This window comes from Trachurus japonicus, chromosome 8 (assembly GCF_045865225.1).
Source record: "Trachurus japonicus isolate A0001 chromosome 8, Traja_1.0".
In the NCBI taxonomy this organism is placed as follows: domain Eukaryota; kingdom Metazoa; phylum Chordata; class Actinopteri; order Carangiformes; family Carangidae; genus Trachurus; species Trachurus japonicus.
Window position 1 is genome coordinate 3,470,087 of NC_140914.1, and position 15,004 is coordinate 3,485,090.

General features: G+C 42.9%; 2 protein-coding genes across 3 annotated transcripts; one reads left to right on the top strand and one right to left on the bottom strand.

Annotated features, from left to right (window-relative positions):
* Nucleotides 1-770: 770 nt before the first annotated feature.
* sgf29 (SAGA complex associated factor 29) lies at nucleotides 771-9,167 on the bottom strand. 2 transcript variants are annotated; one of them, XM_085783368.1, is made up of 10 exons: nucleotides 9,090-9,167; nucleotides 6,464-6,544; nucleotides 5,873-5,948; nucleotides 5,676-5,748; nucleotides 5,110-5,174; nucleotides 4,873-5,002; nucleotides 3,750-3,896; nucleotides 3,514-3,549; nucleotides 2,665-2,827; nucleotides 771-1,599 (listed from the first exon to the last, which is right to left on the bottom strand). In XM_085783368.1, exons 2-10 carry the CDS (start codon nucleotides 6,527-6,529, stop codon nucleotides 1,483-1,485), a joined length of 873 nt encoding a protein of 290 aa, XP_085639494.1. In that variant the 5' UTR covers nucleotides 6,530-6,544; nucleotides 9,090-9,167; the 3' UTR covers nucleotides 771-1,482. The 2 variants fall into 2 exon arrangements, with proteins under 2 accessions (XP_085639494.1, XP_085639495.1); XM_085783369.1 differs by having other exon boundaries at nucleotides 6,464-6,561.
* A 2,121-nt stretch (nucleotides 9,168-11,288) lies between these two features.
* LOC146982352 (heat shock 70 kDa protein 1) lies at nucleotides 11,289-14,059 on the top strand. The gene is made up of 2 exons (XM_085783353.1): nucleotides 11,289-11,360; nucleotides 11,855-14,059. Exon 2 carries the CDS (start codon nucleotides 11,875-11,877, stop codon nucleotides 13,792-13,794), a length of 1,920 nt encoding a protein of 639 aa, XP_085639479.1. The 5' UTR covers nucleotides 11,289-11,360; nucleotides 11,855-11,874; the 3' UTR covers nucleotides 13,795-14,059.
* The last annotated feature ends 945 nt before the right edge of the window (nucleotides 14,060-15,004 follow it).

The window sequence follows — 15,004 nt, forward strand, 5'->3', positions numbered from 1 at the left end:
TCAACAAAAATCAATATATTATTGCCAAAATGTTGTCACTTTTACTAATTAATGTATTTATTTATTTATTTTTTTAAAGGAATCTATTATTATGTGTGTTTGACACCATGAACTATATCACAACATTTAATCAATCTATTTTCTTCAATTTTACAATATATTTCAAACTTCCCTGCCCAAAATTTGTGTTTTTCTTGGATCTCCCCTACTGGCTCGTGTTGGCTTCAGGGACTGTGGGACAACTGACTTCTCCAACAAAAAAGTGCTCACTGCTAAAAAAAATAAATAAACAAAATAAAAGTAACATTTACATTTAAAAGTTAAAATGCAATTGAAGTGAAATTAAGTGAGAATGATCAAGAAAACGTACAAAATAAAAACAAACATAAAACCCTCTGGATAATCTTCATTATTGGTTGCTCAGTGTTTTGTATAAAACGAAGAACTCAAGGTGATTCAACTGACCTCAACAAGAATGAAAATATATAGTCTATAGCTGCCAAAATGTTGTCACTTGTACTAATTAATGTATTTTTTTTAAATCAAATTATTATTGTATGTGTTTTACACCATGAATTACATCACAATATTTTATCAATCAATTTTCTTCAGTTTATACAATATAGTATTTCAAATTGTTTGGTTGTTTCTTTTGCTGCCTTCAAGGACAGGACAGACTTTTAGCGCAGAAGACTGGAGAAGCAGCTGCAGTAATGACATTTTTGTTAAATCTGTTATAGTGGAGGAAATGCTCAGATCGTTCACTTGAGTAAAAGTACAAATACAAAATACTTTTATTATTATTATTTCACCATTTTGGTTCATGTCTCTCCCTCCAGATGTGGAAACACAGTTTAAACTCACAAAACATCATCTGCTGTGTCGTTTGCACACTGACATGAATGGAGCCTTGCAATCTTCATTTATTTACAACCCAATTATAACTCACTCCACGAGATGTGAGCATTGTTTCCCTCTGGTCTGTAAGTTTTTGTTCCACACAACAATTATTAAAACTTCACATGTAGAAATATTGACCGAACAGATCAGTGATTCTTCTTTTCCTTCTACTGGCCTCGTCACGCTACAGCGACGCGTTGGGAGTCTGTGGGAAAAATGGCTTCTCTATTTGAATACAAAACCAGTTCTGTCTCAGTTCCACACTATATACAAGGTGTATACAGTACATACTAATATGCTGCCGTTATCATACAAGAAGTTTACACATTAAACAGGAAACTTTTTAATGTGAAAAAAGAAAGAAATTCACTGCCAATTTTTGTTAAATTGTTGTTGTCGATCCAGTGTGTGGACCGTTCACCGTGAGACGTTCAAGTCCCGCTGGTTAATGTCACTACTTCCGACTTCTGTGGTGGTTTGACCGTCACAGTCTCGTTTAGAGGAAGTCTCTTAATGGACGATCAGCCGGTTCGAGTCCCCCCGAACGTTTCAAAAATAAACTCCCGCTCTCCGTCGCCTCCGTCACTTCTTCTTGTTCTCTTTGCAGGCGACCACGTATCTCTGCGCCACGTTCAGAGGAGGAGAGTAACCGTCGGCGTACGACGTGTCCTCGAACAGCACCGAGTAGTCGTCCTGAGGCTGTGGACACACACACACACAAACACGTGTTATTTTGGACAATGGTACCATATTTTGTAAATTTGATCAGTTTGTTTCTCTGTTTATTCCTCTCTCTCATTCTCTCTCCCAGAAGTCTGATTCAAAGATGTGTTTAGTCTATGGCTCTAATTCATGAAATAAGAGCTAAGCTAAGAAAGAGCTAAGAAATTATGACAAATTTATCATAGAACAGCACAAACATGTATTTCTTTTTTTTTTTTTTGGACACTAAATCCTTAGCAGGGTCTGAAAAAGTCAAATAGAGCTCTAGTAGCTGATGTCATGATGTGATGGACAATTTAAGCTTTTCCAGGATATTTGACTTTTTTCCCTCATTTTCCATGTAAACCTGTGAATATTCTCATTTGTCCGGGTCATCGTTATCCCCAAATAACCAAGTCCAGTTGCTTGTTTTAGAGGGAAATTCATGCAAAACCGCTGATGATGCGCGTTGCCTTCAGGGACAGTTTTTCATCAACAGTCTCTGCATTTCATTTCATTTCATTTCTTTATTTATTGAATTGGGACAGTGCACATTCATCAACACTGACGCATTAAGCATCAGTGTAAATGTGCCGGACTTAGCACAACTGCTAAATTTCAGCCGCAGCCCAAGGCAGGTTTCTAATATAATATTTCCCTTTAAAACAACTCTGTGTGGTAACGTTGTGTTATTATCTCATAGCGTGGTGAATGTGCAGCTCACAACTTGTCCACCAGAGCGTTGTGGAGTTGTTGGATTGTGTATTTGATGAGTTTGATGAGGGAAACCAAGAAATCCCATAATGAGCCTCCGTAGCGTAGCTCTGAGCAGCTCACGGCTCTGCTCCGCCGTTCTAAAAACAGCTTGCACCGACAATTAAAGGTAACGAACCTACTGCTATGACTATAGGGATTATGGCAATGGGCCAATTTGACAAAAAGTTGAACTATCGAGCCAGTATCACGACAATAAGAACCTGAATTAATAATAAAGTTGTTCTTATTTTCATATTGTGTGTGTGTGTGTGAGGTCTGACCCTGTGTGTGTGTGTGTGTTCTGACCCTGTGGGGCGGCGTGTGGATCAGCGCCCGGTAGAAGCAGGTGGTCTGAGGGTAGAGCGCCAGGACCAGCTGGTCTTTACTGAACAAGGCCTCGGGGTCGGTCTCTGGGTTGGCCTTCCACTGAGGGAGGGGGATGATCCTCCGTCTGCTCAGGGTGTGTCTTCTGCTCACACACACACACACACACACACACACACACACACACACACACAGAAACACACACAGAGCAGTTTGTAAAGACTCAGGTAGGAACCAACGAGCTGAGAGCTGACAGAGGAGGGACAGAGTTCAGGGACGGACGTGTGCTGATAAACAGATTAAAAGGAGAAGTGCCATTTATTACAAACAATATCGGTGAAATGAACGAGTTTCACGTCAGATAACGCGATCACTCCAACAATATGGATATATATACGGCTCTGAAGGATCCTAATGACACTAGGGCTGCAACTAACGATTATTTTCATTATCAATTAATGTGTTGATTATGTAAACGATTAATCGATTAGTTGTCTGGTCAATAAAATGTTAAAAAATGTTGAAAACCATCAGTCAGTGTTTCCAAACCACCAGACGACGTCCTCAAATGTCTTGTTTTGTCCACAAACCAAAGAGAGACTCAGTTTATTGTCATGAAGGAACAAAGAAACCAGAAATATTCACATTGAAGAAGCTGGAATCAGAGGATTTGGACTTTTTTTTCCTTAAAATAATGGATTATTTTTCGTTGAAACTATTATTTGTTGAGCTCTGAGTGACACCAAAGTTATATGGGCGAGGAAACGACCGTATTTTATGCCAGAAATAAGCCGGTCGTTATGGAGATAAAGCAAAATGTTAGTTACTCACTCTTTTCCCTCCTCGTCGATGTCGTCCACCTCGTACCTGCAGGGGGACGAGAGCCAGAGTCAAAACCAACTTTATTGTTCATTTAAGGACGAGCAGAGAACTGATGTTCGGTCCAGCTGTGACTCCACATCCTCACATCTGGACAGCTCACACTTATTCTATGTGTATGTGTGTGTGTGTGTGTGTGTGTATATATATGTGTGTGTGTGTGTGTGTGTGTGTGTGTCTGTACTCACTTGTTGGTGGAGTGGTTGTAGCTGACGACCTCGGCCAGGATCCACTGCTCGTCTCCGTCCACAGCTTTCACCCTCGCCGCCACTTTGTCGCCCTGTTTGGCCACGTAGTCGCTGCTGGCCGGCGTCGCCCCGCACAGAGGGGGGGGGCTGAGGGGGGAGGGAGGGGGAGAGGGGGTCGGACATGTTGTCATTCAAGATGTTTATGGTCGTAGTTAGCTCAGCTGCAGCTCAACTCTACTGAACATGAAGTGTAGGAGTATTGTACCTCCAAACAACCAGGGGGCAGAATTTCATTTTTACCAATGAGACCTGAGGCCGGGGGGGGGTCAGGTCAGGTTATCTAAGGTGATTGTGAGAAGAGGAGGCAAACAGCTTTGGACTGACATTTTGTCTGTTTCTTTTCTACGTGAACGGAGCGATGAACGATCAGTCTGGACACTGGAAGGGAAATGAACCGCTTATTTAGACCCGAGGACACTAGTACAGATAAACAGTCAGCAGCAGCCAGCGGAGGTAAAGTACAGGACTGAGGAGGAATTTACATATTTTCCATGTTGTAAACTGTTTTCTTGTCTGTAAAAACATCTACCGTACTCTCCGGACTATAGAGTGCACCTGAGTATCAGCCGCACCAGCTACATTTTAAAAGAAAATACATACCTATTATGTATCCACCGCTCCATTTACTGATTTTTCGCCGGCTTCATTGTAAACAGATGGACATGGAGGAGAGGAGCGTAACCAGAACAGAGGAGAAGTGAGTGGACTGTCACAGTTCCCTACTGTCTTTCTGTGTAAATTATCTAATGTTACAACATGAAAACCTGCCACTTATATTCAAGTGCGGCCTATATGTGTACAAAATGTATTTTCTTTTCAAATTTAGCTGGTGCAGCTGATACTCAGGTGCGCTCAATAGTCGTGAAAAGTACGGTACAGCAAAGCTGCTGGACTTTAATAGCAACAGATCTGGATTTTTAGGGGCATGTTTTGAGTTCTGGTGTTGGACTGGATTTAAATTGCTGTTTGGCTGCTTTTGCCTCACAGACCTGGCAACCCTGGACCAGACACCTGGAACAAAGGAAAGAGCTGATTGGTCAGAGAGAAGAGGAGCGGCGGTCACCTCTCCCCCGGCTTCCCGATCCACAGCGGCAGCGTCATGGCCGACTGCTGCAGCAGCGTCATCAGGACGCCGCGCCGCATCGTCTTCCTGGGGGGGTCGCTGTCGCTGTACACTCCCGCCATCTTGGCAGCTGCAGAGAAACATGTATACGTGTTTTAAAAAAAAAAAAGACAGTTCATGAATAAAAAAAGAAGGAAATTTAAAAGAGTTTTTAGAAACGAAAGCGTGTTTTCATACCGATCCTCCTCTCCTCCAACAAAGACTTGATCTCTGCTATTTTATCCAGAGCGTGACGCAGGATGCTGCAGAGAGAGAAGAGGAAGAACGATTTCATTCATTTGTTCAGCTGCTTTTCAACGTGTTGTAGAAACTTTACACTCCTCCTGCTCAAAACTCAGGTGTATCACAGCAGCAGAGACAGAGACACAACCAGGAAATGTTAGTTGACGATTAACTGCCTTAGAAATAATTGCAATTAACGATTTAATTATCTTTTTCTGATCATTTTGTGCAACTATTATGGTATAAACCTGAACATAATTTAATAATAAAGAAGAAGAAGAAGAGGGCACAATGTGATGATGTCATTAAAGGACTAGTCAAACCTATTTCTATTGGTTTCACCCTGCTGCTTTTATACAACCATTGTTTTAAATAAGTGCAGTCGGACTCGGCTCAAATGATTGCGATCCGAGGATTATGTAATAGTTGTGACAGGCCTAGACATGACATCAGTGTGCTGGTGTTTAAATGAAGTGTGTGTGTGTGTGTGTGTGTGTGTGTGCGTGTGCGTGTTCACTCACCTGCACTCGGCCTCGGCGTCGGCCTTGGCCGTGGTGTACAGGCCCCTCAGCTTGGTGCGGTAGTACGGAGAGGCTGAGGAGACAGACCACAACCCAGAGTCACACTGTGTAGCTTATAATGTTGTAATACAATATAATATTTAGTTAATTAATTATAACAATGATTGTGTGTTTGTTGTCAAGGTGTCTGCACTGACTCTTGTTTTCCGTCTGCATCCTCTCGTGTGTTTTCTGGATGTTGAGCAGGTTGTGTTCGCTGCGAGATCTCTCCTCCTGCAAACAGCACAGATAGATAGATACAGGAACTCATTCATCTTTCTTTCTTTTTTTTTTTTTTTTTTACAACAAAAGTCCGACTGAATGTCCCTGACCATGTAAAAGGGTGTAACCATAAAATAACTATCAATATTAAATATCTTCTGATCTACTTACAGTGGATTTAAATATACTTTCTTCTGAAGACATTATTATTATCATTTGTGGCTGTGTTTCTATATTTACATTGTAATGCATTTGGCAACACTGAGCAGGACTGATCTTAAAAACAAAAGGGTTTTCTTCTAAATAATCTGTTGCAAAAGATGTAAAATTTTCAGATTTGTGTCCAGATTTATTTTCCTTTATATTCAGATTTTCATGGAAAAAATACCGGTTACACCACCTGACACTGGATTGCATCACATGACCCATATACTGTAATTATAAACACTTGACATACCAACACCACCCAACCACCTGTAGTGTACAGGTGAAATCAGTGCCGTCATCCCCGACACCTGTCTGTTTACCTGCGTCTGTTTGATGAGCTGGTGCAGCTCCGTCAGCAGCTCCGCGATCTTGGTATCAGCCGACATGTCCGCCCCTGTTCCCTGTTCGATTCCCACAGCTGAGGAGGAGGTCATATCATATCATACATACAAGAAAACACAAAGACAAGACAATAATCTGTCAGTGTTTACAAGGATGACATCTTCAGCAGGAGCCATTGATAGCTGAAGAGTACTAGAAACCAATCAAAATCTGTAAATAAACTGCTGTAATGTCTCATTTTATCTGGGCTCTGTCTGTATTTTACTTTTATTTACCCATTTAATGCATGTTTGCCTAATTTGGAAGCGTTTAAATCTGAGCAGAGGGGAAAAAGGATTGACAGACGCAGCGACGAAAGAGGAAAACAAAGAAGACAGAAGAAAACAAAAGGAGAAAGAAAAGCAATGGTAAAGTGGGAATAAAAGAAAAAGGAGACCTGGGAGTTGCATTTTTCAACACATAAGCTGAAAGGTAAGTGTATGTTGTTTTTTGTCGCTAGGCCCATTGGCAGTTATCGATTAGGAGCGAAGCGTAGCTAGGATGCTAACGATCTTGGTATCATCTGACATGTCCGCTCCTGTTCCCTGTTCGATTCCCACAGTGATGAGGAGGTCATATCATCATACATAGTAGAAAACACCAAGACAAGACAATAATCTGTCAGTTTACACGGATGACATCATCAGCAGGAGCCGTTGATAGCTAAAGAGTACTAGAAACCAATCAAAATCTGTAAATAAACTGCTGTAATGTCTCATTGTATCTGGGCTCTGTCTGTATTTTACTTTTATTTACCCATTTATCACCTGTTTGCCTAATTTGGGTGCGTTTTGATCTGAGGAGAGGGGGAAAATGATGACAGACGCAGCGACGCAAACAGTGAGTTTTAGGCGCGAAAGAGGAAAACAAAGAACAAGGAATAAAAGAAAAGGAGAAAGAAAAATGATGGTAAAGTGGGAATAAAAGAAAAAGGAGACCTGGGAGTTGCATTTTTCAACACATAAGCTGAAAGGTAAGTGTATGTTGTTGTTTTTTTGTCGGTAAATTAGGCCTATTCTCTGTTGGGCAGTTAACGATTAGGATTAGGAGCTAAACGTTGCTAGGATACGATGCTAACGATCTTTGGTATCATGTCCGCTTCTGTTCGGTTCCCACAGTGAGGATATCACACATAAAAAAAACACACACTAGTCAATTTAATTTACACGGATGACGTTAGCAGAAGCAGTTGGTAAGAGAGTAGCCTACAAACCAGGGTTTAATTTGGACCGGTAGCTAACATTAGCCTAACTTACATGACAGAATCCGGGACCTCCAGTCAATCAAAATCTGTAAATAAACTGTTATGTGTCGTTGTATCTGTGATTTACTTTTCTTTGTAGGCTACTTACACATAGATAACCGTTTCATTGCTTTTAAATCTGAGGGGAAAAAAATAAAATAGAGTGGGGAAATGACTGACAGACGTAGCTAATTAACAGTGAGTTATGGGTGAAGATTAAAAAGGAGAAGAAAGAAGGACAAAAAACAATATAAACCTTAATAATAGAGTAAGAATAAAGGAATGAAGAGACTAAGGGTTGTGTGTGTTTGTGTGTGGGTTTTCAACACATCAACTGAACGGTAGGTGAACATTGTTTTGATCGCTATTCTCAGGTGTGCAGTGTCACTACCCGATTGCGATGCTAACCTAGCTAGAATGTCGTCCTGCTAGGATATCGTGCTACAGTAGGCTAAGTTAGCTAACCTACGTGAATTTGTTGCCGGTGCCGAGCAAAGAGGATTTTGTGTGTCGACTCGCCGGAGCTCTGGAGATGAGGCTTATTGAGCTCGGTTTCTGGATCTTAGCAGAACTGCGGTGCACCGTGCAGGCCCACGGTGGCGCTGTTTTTCTACCTGAACAGGTGAGTTACAGGTTATAGGTGCAAGAGTGCAGCTGCAGCCGGTGCTACCCTGCTCAGGCTGCAGCGACGGCACGATTCATCCTATCCACCGTTTTAATTACCACTTCAATGTGTTCAGAAACATTATTTTAAGGTCGAAAAACTACGTGTAAGTGTTGCTTTTATGAAATGGATATGGGAATGATCTGGGCATCAGTGCGTGTGTAGCCATTACCAGTGTTATTAAAGCTGTAGTGTACACGGTTTATGTAGTCGAATTAATAAGTGGGTTAAACTGTTTAAAGGTTTCCTGTGTATCCTGAAACATAAATACATAAATAAAGTCTGAATGAACAGCCTTGTGAATGAAGCTCGGTGTGTAAACTTCACTGGTTGTGGAGAAACTAGCTCCTGCTGCGGCTACAGCGACAACTGTGATAGTACTACGAGTGAAAAGTGTGTAAATTAATCTTATTATGATGGTTTAAATAATGCATTTTACCGCCGATGATGTACATAAATAAAGTTTTATGACGTTATAGCCACTGAATCGCTCGTTAACCGTGTTAGCTGCTGGTTTGTTTGGCTAACGTTAGCCAGCCTGTTCGATAAAACGCTGAGATTTGCGCTCACGCAACAAAAAGAGCATGAACGCGAAAACGTGTCTCGACGTGAATGAAACGTGTTGTTCTCTCTGGAAACGGTGGGAGAAGCTTCTTACCGCCGCCGTTGATCTGTTTGTTTGGTTTGTGATCGGCCTGTAAACCACTCGGACTGGCCGCGTCTTCTTCCTTGGTGTCAGTGGAAGTCGATACACACCGGGCTTGATGCGGACACCGCCCCAGACTGGTGGGAAGTGGAACTGCAGGTTTGTCACAGCGCTTCTAAAGGTACTGAATTTGAATGAATTTATATTTATTTACGTGACGTGCACCAATGGGCTCTTTACAGCTCCACTACTTCCTGAACTTAGTGCTGCTTCTTCATTTCCTGTCTTACATTATTGGACAACCTGATTAATCCAGGTGTGTCTGACCATTGTGACTACTCAGACACATCTGGATTAATCAGTTTGTCCAATAATGTAAGACAGGAAACAAAGGAGCAGCATTAAAGCAGATATCAGTGGAATGTTTTTGTTAATATAAGTCCTAAATAGTCCTATTTTCCGTCAGCAATCACTTACATGAAGTATTTCAGCCTAAACACGAGTCTCTCCGTCACTCTGCTCTGCTGTAACCCGAGGAGAAAATTTTCCTTGTGGGATACAAGTGTTATCCAATGAGGGGAGAGAACGGCATGAAGGGCTGTGTGTGCAGCCAAGGGATGCGCGTGAATGTGGTGACGTAGCACGAGGACCAATTGATGCCTGACAAGGGCGGGGGCTGCTAACTCATGGTGCGTTCAAGGAAACTCGTACTTTGTGTTTTTCCTTCCTGTGAAGTCATACCAGTTCGATCTGGTACGAGTTCACGGGTCGGAAGTTACGAGTGGCCGTTATAGGGAACTTTCACAGACAACAGGACGGTAAAAACACGAGCTACGGGTTACCTGGAACTCTACCAAGTCGTAGTTGTGACTTGAAGCTGTAACTTACGGTTTCAAAAGCCTGCCTTGAACACAGCATTAGCCGAAACGGCCGTGCCACTGATATCTGCTTTAAGTCCAGGAAGTAGTGGAGCTGTGCAAAGAGCCCATTAAGGCGCCCATGCAGCCTATAAGGGCTTACAAGACACATTATCATCATATTTAGACACCAGACAAAATCATCAGAGCACAGACAAAACCAAACAAAAACAAAAACCACATGGAATTCACATAAATAATTCACTTTTTGTTTTTGACCATGCAGGCACTTTTTAAAAAAAATGAAAGTAGCTACAGTAAAGACTTCTCTTCTGAAGAACCATTCCAACTTTACCTCATCATCATCATCAACCCAAAACAACTCAGGTTTCACATTTTGCATTTTCTGAAACAAAAACTGCCTGTTCTGGCTTCGTCATATAACGGACAATGAAACACAAAATGCAGTTCATCCTCATTTAAATTACATAATGTGCATAGTCTTTCATCCTCAGGTACTGAGTTAAACCTACCAACTTCTACTGCCAGAGGGAGAATCCCAGCCCTCAACTGGGCACATAAAGATCTCTACTTTTTTTTTTTTAATCAACACTGTAAATGTGTGATATGTCAACGAATACGGATTACTTTATTAATCTCCGACGGAAAATTAATTTGTCTGTCGGCTCATCTACCATTTGCAGAAAGATCAAAAAGCCTGATGGCTGAAGACAGATACAGATCTATCAAACACTCTCCACAAATACAAATAACAATCACAATATACTAAAATTTAACACCTGCCTCTCTTGTAGCTTGCTGTTTAGCCTACACTATATTAGTCTAATTCACAGTTGATCTGTGTGTGGTGTAATTTTTTTAATTCCCCTGTATGTTCTATTGAACCTGTTAGGCTATATAAATTACATGTTGCTTCTCTTCAATAGACACAGAAGAAAAAAAAAAACACATATAAAGCTCATAAAACTTTTTAAAATTTGGGTGAATTATGTGATTGTGATTTTATGAGTCAGGTTTCTATCTCGCCTTTTCTACAAAGTTCGAGAAACTTCGCTTTATTGTGTAATCCGACCGGAAACAAAAGCTCCGCTCTCTGCTCTCACTGGCCACCGTTTGTGTAAATGAATACGTCATAAGGGAAGTGACAGTGATATGAATACCGGTGTGGTGCCTTCAAAATAAGACGACAGAGTAATTATTTTCAATTGCATACACTGTCGTTTAAGTTGGAAGTCTTTTATTTTGAAATCTGCAACCGCTGCCACAGTCGGCACCTTGACAGAAACGTCGAGAAACAGCCAGAGTAAACTCCTCGGGTATAAAGCTGCAGGCTGAAAGCTGAGAGCAGCAGAGACAGAGAAGAAAAAGAAGAAGACCAGTCCTCTTTACTACAAATTACTAAACTGTGAGTACTACATGCTTATAAGATAACTTTACACTGAAGGTTTAGGTTTAATATATTCACATACGTAGGTGTTTTATTTTGAAGTAGGCTAATGTAAATTAAATAAACAGAAGTTTAGAGTTCTTAAAAAATGTTTTTACAGCTTAAGTGTTCTGATGTATTGTATGCCTCTAATAATTAATATCAAAATTAACCAATAATGGTGAATATATCTGTATCCTGTGTGTTCCGGTATAAGAGTATCTATTCCTGTGTTTATGCTGTATTCCCTGCCTCTAATAATTAATATCAAAATGAACCAATAATGGTGAATATATATATATATATTCACCAGGACCTAACCCTCCTGTATAACAATATCTGTTCCTGTGTGTGCTCTGTATTCCCTATCTCTAATAATAAAAATGAACCAATAATGGTGAATATATAGTAGCCTTTGTTTCTGTGTAACAGTGTCTATTATGTGCTAATGTTCACTTCTCACAATTTGACAGGAAATCATTCTCCAGTGAAAATGTCTGCAGCTAAAGGTGTAGCGATCGGCATCGACCTGGGCACCACCTACTCTTGTGTGGGGGTTTTCCAGCACGGAAAAGTAGAAATCATCGCCAACGACCAGGGCAACAGGACCACCCCCAGCTATGTGGCGTTCACCGACACAGAGAGACTGATTGGGGACGCAGCCAAGAACCAGGTGGCCATGAACCCCAGCAACACTGTGTTTGACGCCAAGAGACTGATTGGAAGAAAGTTTGATGATGCAGTGGTGCAGGCGGACATGAAGCACTGGCCCTTCAAGGTGGTTTCAGACGGAGGGAAGCCCAAAATTCAGGTGGAGTACAAAGGTGAGGACAAAGCTTTCAACCCTGAGGAGATTTCCTCCATGGTCCTGGTGAAGATGAAGGAGATTGCTGAGGCTTACCTCGGCCAAAAGGTGTCCAACGCCGTCATCACGGTCCCGGCGTACTTCAACGACTCCCAGCGACAGGCCACTAAAGACGCCGGTGTCATCGCGGGACTGAACGTCCTGAGGATCATCAACGAGCCGACGGCAGCCGCCATCGCGTACGGTCTGGACAAGGGCAAATCAGGAGAACGCAACGTGCTGATCTTTGACCTGGGCGGAGGCACCTTCGACGTGTCCATCCTGACGATCGAAGACGGTATCTTTGAGGTGAAATCCACGGCTGGAGACACTCACCTGGGTGGGGAGGACTTTGACAACCGCATGGTGACCCACTTTGTGGAGGAGTTCAAGAGGAAACACAAGAAGGACATCAGCCAGAACAAGAGAGCCCTGAGGAGGCTGCGCACAGCTTGTGAGAGGGCCAAGAGGACGCTGTCCTCCAGCTCCCAGGCCAGCATTGAGATCGACTCTCTGTTTGAGGGCATCGACTTCTACACCTCCATCACCAGGGCTCGCTTTGAGGAGATGTGCTCCGACCTGTTCAGGGGAACATTAGAGCCGGTGGAGAAAGCCCTGAAGGACGCCAAGATGGACAAGGCGCAGATCCACGACATCGTCCTGGTGGGAGGCTCCACCCGAATCCCCAAAGTCCAGAAGCTGCTGCAGGACTTCTTCAACGGCAGAGAGCTGAACAAGAGCATCAACCCAGACGAGGCGGTGGCCTACGGCGCCGCAGTCCAGGCCGCCATTCTCTCAGGCGACACCTCGGGCAACGTTCAGGACCTGCTGCTGCTGGACGTGGCACCGCTGTCCCTGGGCATCGAGACAGCCGGAGGAGTCATGACGTCCCTCATCAAACGCAACACCACCATCCCCACTAAACAAGCCCAGGTCTTCACCACCTACTCCGACAACCAGCCCGGGGTCCTCATCCAGGTGTACGAAGGGGAGAGGGCCATGACCAAGGACAACAATTTACTGGGCAAGTTTGAGCTGACGGGAATCCCACCTGCTCCACGAGGCGTCCCGCAGATCGAGGTCACGTTCGACATCGACGCCAACGGCATCCTGAACGTGTCCGCGGTGGACAAGAGCACCGGCAAAGAGAACAAGATCACCATCACCAACGACAAGGGCCGACTGAGCAAAGAAGAGATCGAGAAGATGGTGCAGGACGCTGAAAAGTACAAAGCCGAGGACGACGTCCAGAGGGACAAGGTCTCTGCCAAGAACTCCCTGGAGTCCTACGCCTTCAACATGAAGAGCAGCGTGCAGGACGAGAACATGAAGGGCAAAATAAGTGAGGAGGACCAGAAGAAGGTGGTGGAGAAGTGTGATGAGACCATCACCTGGCTGGAGAACAACCAGCTGGCCGATAAAGAGGAGTACCAACACAAGCAGAAGGAGCTGGAGAAAGTGTGCAACCCCATCATCAGCAAGTTGTATCAGGGAGGAACGCCTGCAAGTAGCTGTGGAGAGCAGGCACGAGCCGGCTCCCAGGGGCCCACTATTGAGGAGGTGGACTAAAGTGGCCCTTCATACGGACTCATACTTTATGGATCATGTGTTAGTTGTAAAGATTATAAGATGTGAATATATTTTTCACCACTGGTTTACGGGATATTTTATATAATTGTATAATATAATAAAAAATGGAAATTAAATTAAATTCTATGGTTGTTTTTGATTTTATCATAATTTGGTTTATGTTGTAATAGTTGTAGTTATTAATTTATTTTCAAATTAAATCAAATTTCCTGGGATTAAAATTCAGTGGATGAGTCAGCAGACACTGTTACTGACAAAGAAAACTAATGTAAAAAACAACAACAGGAACAGATCTTACATATACTTCAAGTTAGAGTTGGTTTCAAGTTTCATAACGTTTTAACTCCATGGGATCATGTAAGGTATCTACATGCTGAATGAACAAATTAATTCATAATGTGACAGAGAAATATGAATGAATGGGTCCAGATAAAGGTGATATAGTATTCTTTAATATCGTCTTGTATTTCCATTTCATCACCACAAATATTAATTTTGAAAGAATTTTGCTCTGATTGGCTGACTGTTGTCTCTCTCTGCTCTGATTGGCTGACTGTTGTCTCTCTCTGCTCTGATTGGCTGACTGTTGTCTCTCTGCTCTGATTGGCTGACTGTTGTCTCTCTCTGCTCTGATTGGCTGACTGTTGTCTCTCTGCTCTGATTGGCTAACGGTTGTCTCTCTCTGCTCTGATTGGCTGACGGTTGTCTCTCTCTGCTCTGATTGGCTGACGGTTGTCTCTCTCTCTCCTCTGATTGGCTGACTGTTGTCTCTCTCTGCTCTGATTGGCTGACTGTTGTCTCTCTCTGCTCTGATTGGCTGACTGTTGTCTCTCTCTGCTCTGATTGGCTGACTGTTGTCTCTCTGCTCTGATTGGCTGACTGTTGTCTCTCTCTGCTCTGATTGGCTAACAGTTGTCTCTCTGCTCTGATTGGCTGACGGTTGTCTCTCTGCTCTGATTTGCTGACTGTTGTCTCTCGCTCTGCTCTGATTGGCTGACTGTTGTCTCTCTGCTCTGATTGGCTGACGGTTGTCTCTCTCTCCTCTGATTGGCTGACAGTTGTCTCTCTCTGCTCTGATTGGCTGACTGTTGTCTCTCTGCTCTGATTGGCTGACTGTTGTCTCTCTCTGCTCTGATTGGCTGACTGTTGTCTCTCTGCTCTGATTGGCTAACGGTTGTCTCTCTCTGCT

What these genes read in the sequence shown, in the direction of transcription:
- sgf29 (XM_085783368.1), bottom strand. Translation starts at nt 6,529, where the DNA reads ATGTCGGCTGATACCAAGATCGCGGAGCTGCTGACGGAGCTGCACCAG. An exon ending in ATCGGGAAGCCGGGGGAGAG is followed by an intron (nt 3,897 to 4,872) that starts GTGACCGCCGCT and finishes CTCCCCCCTCAG; the next exon opens with CCCCCCCCCTCTGTGCGGGG. An exon ending in ATCGACGAGGAGGGAAAAGA is followed by an intron (nt 2,828 to 3,513) that starts GTGAGTAACTAA and finishes GTGTGTGAGCAG; the next exon opens with AAGACACACCCTGAGCAGAC.
- LOC146982352 (XM_085783353.1), top strand. Translation starts at nt 11,875, where the DNA reads ATGTCTGCAGCTAAAGGTGTAGCGATCGGCATCGACCTGGGCACCACC.